Source organism: Biomphalaria glabrata, chromosome 4, assembly GCF_947242115.1.
Source record: "Biomphalaria glabrata chromosome 4, xgBioGlab47.1, whole genome shotgun sequence".
NCBI classification, from domain to species: Eukaryota; Metazoa; Mollusca; class Gastropoda; family Planorbidae; genus Biomphalaria; species Biomphalaria glabrata.
In genome coordinates this window covers 49,400,135-49,407,634 of record NC_074714.1, presented here as the reverse complement: position 1 = coordinate 49,407,634, position 7,500 = coordinate 49,400,135, and the positions used below count along the sequence as shown (strand labels likewise).

Genomic DNA, 7,500 nt, shown 5'->3' with positions numbered 1-7,500 from the left:
CTTCTAGATTATTGAGAAATATAGTTGTAAGTGCAGAGTTATTTCTCTTAGATCAGCTTTGTTTTTTTTAAATGGATTTTATTATATTATGCTTGTTTGATTTAAGCCAAAAGGGAGTTATGAAATCCCCATAGAAACAACTTGGGTACACATGGATTATACATGTATTTATTGTCTGCTCTGAACCACTGGCGGATCCAGGGGGGGGGGAGGTAGGGGCGATTGCCCCCCCCCACTCGGCCGACTCCCCCCCCCCAGAGGGGGGGGCGGGCGAATTTTATTATAGAATTCACACAATTTGTATACGAATTTATTACTTATGTTAAAAATAAATACAAATTATTTATATTTCAACCTATTTTTAGATTATTTCGCCCCCCCCTCTAGTATGTTGGCCGATTGGTGGGGTCGGGAGGGGGCGATGGTATCAATCCCGCCCCCCCCATACACTTTCGAGTGGGGGGGCGGTCCAATTTATTTGTAGAAATCACAGCTTGCTAATAGAATCAATGTAATATCTATATTGTGTAGACTTGTTATTGATTTTTTAACCGATCTTTATATTATGTCGTTCCCTGTTTGCCGATTGGTGGGGGGGGGGGACGAATACCTCTTCTGCCCTTCCCACCTTAACCCTTTGAGTGGGGGGGGGCGGTCCGTTTTTATGGAGAAATCATAGTTTGTGAACAAAATTAGTTGAATATCTATATAATATAAACTACGTATTGATATGTGACCCATTGTATATTATGTCATACCACAATCTAATCTCAAATAGTATCATTAGTAAATTTAAATGAAAAAGGGTTGTACCAGGAGGGAAGGGCGATACATGCAATCGCATTTCCCCCATCATAATTTATATACACTATAAATTAAATTCTTATATTGAGTCGCCCAACCCCTATTCTTTAATGCCAAATGCAATCTTTAGCAGAAATTATTAAAGGAGCGAGGATTAATCGTTTTCACTCTACCGCTCCTCCCATTTCCAGACAGAGTTTATTTAATTTCACATGAATTTATCATAATTATTTTAAGTAAGACTTTGCATTGGAAAAGTTAGAATTCAAACGAAATTTTTCAGTATTAGAGCCATGATTGAGATGAGTTATAAACTCAAATAATGTTTTCATAGTCGCCTTTTACCAACCTTTACTCAATCTGATATTTTTCTAGTTAAATAAATTTGGGACTATAATTCACAATTTACAACTCGATCATATTGAATACTATTTATTGAATAATTTTTTTTTCGGCGGCGATCCCCAAAGCAAAAATCTAAATATGTGGGGTATCTTTTCAAGGAACAAATCGGTTTTATTTGCAATGTATTAAGGGCCTATAAATTCATATTAAAATAATTTTCAAGTACAACATTATTCAAAGGGTCCTTTTTTAATAGTATGAATAATGAGCTTCGAACTCCATTGATAAATAATGAGCTGTAGATGTCAGGAGAATACGTTTCTGCAGTGAAAAAAGAAGAAAACGCTTTTGGCGTCGGGGCTTCGCCCCGAAATCCATTGATGAATAAAGAGCTGTACTTGTCAGGAGAATGCGTTTCTGCAATGAAAAAAGAAGAAAACGCTTTTGGCGTCGGGGCTTCGCCCCCAAATCCATTGATGAATAAAGAGCTGTACTTGTCAGGAGAATGAGTTTCTGCAGTGAAAAAAGCAAGAAAAAGCTTTTGGCGTCGGGGCTTCGCCCCGAAATCCATTGATGAATAAAGAGCTGTACTTGTCAGGAGAATGCGTTTCTGCAGTGAAAAAAGCAAGAAAACGCTTTTGGCGTCGGGGCTTCGCCCCCAAATCCATTGATGAATAAAGAGCTGTACTTGTCAGGAGAATGCGTTTCTGCAGTGAAGAATGCAAGAAAACGCTTTTGGCGTCGGGGCTTCGCCCCGAAATCCATTGATGAATAAAGAGCTGTATTTGTCAGGAGAATGCGTTTCTGCAGTGAAGAATGCAAGAAAACGCTTTTGGTGTTGGGGCTTCGCCCCGAAATCCATTGATAAATAAGAGCTATACTTGTCAGGAGAATGCGTTTCTGCAGTGAAAAAAGCAAGAACCCCACAAGAGAACCTTATAGCGCTGCCCCTGTTGTTTTGTTTTTCGCTGAAGGTTGAGAAATGCTGCTTTTTTATAATTCTAATATATATATATATATATATATATATATATATATATATATATATATATATATATATAAATATATATATATATATGTATGTATATGTGTGTGTGTGTGTGTGTGTGTGTACGCACGTTTATGCATAGGGTTAGGGTTTACTGGGTGTTAGGGTTAGGGTTTGAAAAAAAATCGCCCCCCCCACTTCAAAGTTCTGGATCCGCTAGTGCTCTGAACGCTACACTTACATGTTGGGTGATACAGCTTTGCTTGTTTTGTCCACCAAGCTGAAAAATTTGGAAAAGCTGGTACCAGTTATTCTTCTGAAACAAATAAGAAAAAAAAAGAATATTATTAGTGGGCTATTAAATATATTATCCTGCATTGAACACCTTTAGTTATGTTGAATAAATCATGCTATTTAGAACACATTATTTTGTGTTAAACGCATTACGTTATAGTGTGTTTTCTGTGTTATATGTAACAAATTTTGTTGTATTCTAATTTAAAAAAAAAAGTTCATTACTTATTTTAAATGAGAAAATAAAATGATTTTTTCTGACTAATCCAATATCTTCCCTATCACAAAATCCAAACTTTTTAAATTGTTCCGATTTTTTTAAAATTTTGTTTTTAAGCTTTCTTTTCCACCTTTCCTTCATAAGAGAAGATAATTACGCTCTACCCGCACCCATGTGTCAATCTGGACATGCTCTACCCGCACCAATGTGTCAATCTGGACATGCTCTACCCGCACCAATGTGTCAATCTGGACATGCTCTACCCGCACCAATGTGTCAATCTGGACACGCTCTACCCGCACCAATGTGTCAATCTGGACACGCTCTACCCGCACCAATGTGTCAATCTGGACACGCTCTACCCGCACCAATGTGTCAATCTGGACACGCTCTACCCGCACCAATGTGTCAATCTGGACATGCATGTTAATCAGAGATTTAAACCCTTCCAAGTCGGTTTTCCTGGATGTGTAAAATGTCTGTCAGGATCGAATCACCGGGATTCACCGGTGGGTAAGTCTTGTGTTTTCTAAAAACAAAAAAAAGACATCCATCTACAAAAATGATACACTTCAACTGGCCAAATGCTTTTACGACATTAAAAAAAAAACATTTTTTTGTAATTGTATATTCATATCTTTCCACATGCCAGAATAAATTAGATTTAAGTTTGTTTGTTTGTTTTTTTATTGGCCTCTCTGTCCGTTCTGGCTTCTCTGAAGGAGTTCTGTTTAAAATAAGTTTCTGTAGTTTCTCTTATGTTGTCGCTAGTAACAAGTGACAATGACTGAAATCAGTGCCACAAAGTTAAAAATAAAATCACATGTTGAGAAAAGTGAATGTAGATAAATACAGAGTTCAAAGAAGTCAAACGATGGAGAGGGAGAGATGGTGCCAGAGAAAGAGTGAGAAAGAAAGAACAAGGGAAAAAAACTATATAGAAAAAGAGAGATCAAAAGAGATGGGAAAGTTATAGACAGATAGATAGAGTGAGAGAAAGAGAGAGAAAGGAGGAAACAGGGCCATTGTACAAATGTATGTATTTATTGTGAGAGAGTGCAAAAAAACTTTTTATGTCGAGGTCACGTGTTATTTGCTCGATTGTTTGTACGACGTGTAACACAATCTAGCAAGGGTAGATAACCTTAGACTGCAAACTATCATCCGATTCTGACACTTTGTATAAAGTCACATGACACCAAATAAAAAAAACAACAAAACCTGACAACTAAAAGATATCGAAACACAAAACTTCAGATATTAAAAATAAAGTATCTTCCAATGAAAAAACAAGCAAAATATTTTTAAAATCCTTTTTTTTTTATTTAACTAAGCTTATCTACACCTTTCTCTTTTATTAATGCTGAAGTTGTTTCCCTTATTAGATATTTTAAAAAATTAGAGTAATCGACTTATTGGCTCAATTTTTTTTAAATATTGCTTCGTGTTTTGTTAGGTAAAAAAAATAATTGCACAAGTTTCAACTTGATCCTAGAATGTGTGTAGGAGAAATAATGTGCACGATTATCAACGGGGACCATACCCTACAGTTTAAGCCATATAGTTGAATACTGAAGGATTACTTTCCATTGTTGATATCAAACAAAATAATTAATCACCAGTAATTAATTGACTAATTGGTTAAGTTTAACGTTTTCGATTCATGTCTTGGATATGCCAATGAATTATTGGGAAAAATTTCAACTTGATCTGATGTGTGGGTGTGGGAGAAAGAAGAGTACAAACGTTTTACCAGACAGACAGACAGACAGAGTGAGTTGACATAAGCTTTGCAAAAAAGAATAATAACAAAAAGAATACTTTAAAGGCACTTTTTAAAAGTAAAAGACTACTTCTCCTTTTCAGAGAGATTATTCTCCTTTGGCAACTAGTAATGCTAGATTTTTAAAAAAGAAATTTTTTATTTTTTTTTTGCCATGCCTCCAACACCCAGATACAAACTCCAGGTTAAGCGAATTTATAAATACACTAGACTTTGAACTCCTCTAAATGATAGACTTTTAGATCTAGACTTAGAGAAGAAGGTGTGCAAAATGTTCCTAAACATTAATTTTATAATTTAATGTATAAACCCAAACTGTGTTCCGTGGAACCCTGGTGTTCCGCGAGGCCTCAATAGGTGTTCCGCGAGGCCTCAATAGGTGTTCCGCGAGGCCTCAATAGGTGTTCCGCGAGGCCTCAATAGGTGTTCCGCGAGGCCTCAATAGGTGTTCCACGCACTGCTACAAAAACTAAGTAGTAGGCCACCACGTGATTTAATCTCTACAAAAAAAAAGTATACCGTGTTCCCTAATTACTCAGAATGTGCGAAGGGTTCCATTAGAGAACAAGTTTGGGAAACATTGGTCTAATGTAATGAATACATGCAGAAATACCCGAAGATAAAGATTTTCTAGTCCTTTAGTCAAATTAAAATTATTTATTTTTACTTAGAACTATTATTAAGATCAACTACATTTATTCCCATTTGTGACTAACGAGGTAGTAATTCTATTCCAAAGGTTGGTCTATGGATCAACTGTCGAATTGCTAGGAAATTCGTTATAGCCGTTTTCGAGATCCTTGTACACAAACGTAGTGTCCGTGATGTCTTCTGAAAAGCAATTAAAAAAAGAAAGTTTCTCGAGTCAGAATTCCTACTTCAACCTCCAGGATGGAAGGCCGACGTGCTAGCCACTGAGCTGCTCAAATAATTATTTAAAAAAAAGAAGTTTTTTTGGTTTATTGTAAGTTTAAACTTTTTAGCGAACGACCTTATTCTCTACACAAGGCTTATCTCCCCTACGCTTAGGACATTTTCTATATAAACAAAATTAATTAATTAGGACTAATTGTATTTTTCTTTAAATTCATGTTTGTCGTCGAAAATGAATAATTGAGCGATTGATCCGAGAATGGGATGTGGGAGAAATGACGTACATCTAATTCTACCCAGACAGACAGAATGCGTTGATACAAGCTTTACAAAAAGTAGGAATTGTGTTTTTAACTAAACAAAATATCGTGTAAAAAAATATGTTAGAATAATAAAGCAACAGAAAGATGGCACCAAATGGGCACTGTTAGATACAAGTATAGAGTGAAAACAGCAGAAATGTAGACAATGACAATGGTCTACTATATTGTATCAGCAGGCAAAGGTGTCATTTATCTATTAGCACAAGGCTTCCTGCAACCACAATAACGACCAGCGTTACTTCTTCTTCCTTTCAATACCCGCCCTTGTTTCGTGAATCTCAATAGGTTCTCAAACAGAGCCAACAAAATAAAAAGTTAGACTATCTAAACGTGTCTATCTACTTTACGGAACAAAATAAAAAGATTTAAGTACACAAATGTCAGACCTATGTTTGGCTATTGTTGTATGCGTGTCAGACCGAGGCCAATCGTCACAGTAGGTCTCAACACTCGCGAGCACGCTACCCTGCCTCATCGTGGCGCTCGTGTGGAAACGATCATTAGAGGAAGTGGTTTGGCTAAATGGGTAGCAGCACAAGACTCCCGTGGGGATGCCCACGGGTAGGTGAGAGTCGACCCATTGCACGGGCGGAGTTGTAAAAGAGTCTCCATAAACCTGTCACAAATCCATGCGCCGTTCCTCAAGGGACCGTTACATGAATGGCGAGTCCCCCACGGTTAGCTTGGTATAGCGAAGGAAAATGGCGGAGGCTCCCGGTGCGCTCGGCCTTCGGCCATGACCAGCCAAGCATGCGTCCGGGGTGCCAAAGGCATTAGAAACAGCAAGGCATTGACTCGAGTCTCTCCCAGACAGAACGGTGGTTCAGACAGGTTGTTTTTTTTTTTTATTGTTTGAAGCTCAAACAGATATTTTTTTTAACTAAAAGCTCGAAGAGCCTTCGGCTCAGCTCTTAGACGATCAACAAGGTCTCAACACTGACCTGCAAAGTAGAAACCAGTGGGCAGTTTAGACCAATAACTCGTTGCCACGTTACAGGTCGTGACGTCAGGCAATTCTTCAGGAATGGTTATTTCGTCCTAGCCTTAAAGAGTGGTAAAGCGCTTCACTTCTGAACCGAGAGGTCCCCGGTTCGGATCCTGGTGGTGCCTCTGAGTCCACCCAGCGCTCATGGGTACCTGACATTAGTTGGGAAAAAGTAAATGCGGTTGGTCGTTGTGCTGGCCACATGACACCCTCGTTAACCATAGGCCACAGAAACAGATGACCTTTATATCATCTACCCCTTAGATCGCAAGGTCTGAAAGGGTAACTTTTTTTTTTACTTACCCCCCTCAGGGTCAGCAGGGCATATCAGTGGGTTTCAACTGGCGAGAATCCTTAGTGCATACCACCGGACCATGCAGTCACCTCAGTTATGTTAGAAAGACTCCCTCACTCTTCGTGTGTTCCGAGGCAGTGCTGCAGTGTCATCAAATAAATCTATTTACAACGGTCACAGTAAGAGCATGCTTACAGTATTGTTTGATCAAACTTTGTTCCATGCAGGAACAAAGAGAAGGCATAAAAAAACTATCAACGTAGAGAAATGTAATAAAAAATCTTTGTTAATTACTAAATGAAAATATTAGCATATTAAACTAATCTATTTTTTTTAGTTAACATGATGGGAATGCATCTTTGAAAAAAGGCAGCCGTTTTACTTGGGACATGCTGACTGCAGAGATTAACTTTACTTTGGGAATTAACTTAGCCTTGGAAAATGTAAAACTCTCAAGATAAACTAATACTAATTATCATACGTAAAATTCATAAATCTGACAGTTGTACAGAGGCACTATTGACACAGAGACGGCTTAGGTAATGGAATAGCGAGAGGTTTCAAAGGAATCGTTAGTTTGACAAAGCACC

General features: G+C 37.9%; 1 protein-coding gene across 3 annotated transcripts in view; it reads right to left on the bottom strand.

Moving 5' to 3' along the window:
* The window catches only part of LOC106073171 (uncharacterized), a 211,673-nt gene that overhangs the window by 84,268 nt on the left and 119,905 nt on the right, over positions 1 to 7,500 (bottom strand). For all 3 annotated transcript variants that reach the window (XM_056025960.1, XM_056025959.1, XM_056025958.1), the window contains one exon: positions 2,379 to 2,453. In XM_056025960.1, coding sequence (XP_055881935.1) covers positions 2,379 to 2,453 — 75 coding nt within the window. The remainder of the gene's footprint in view (positions 1 to 2,378; positions 2,454 to 7,500) is intronic.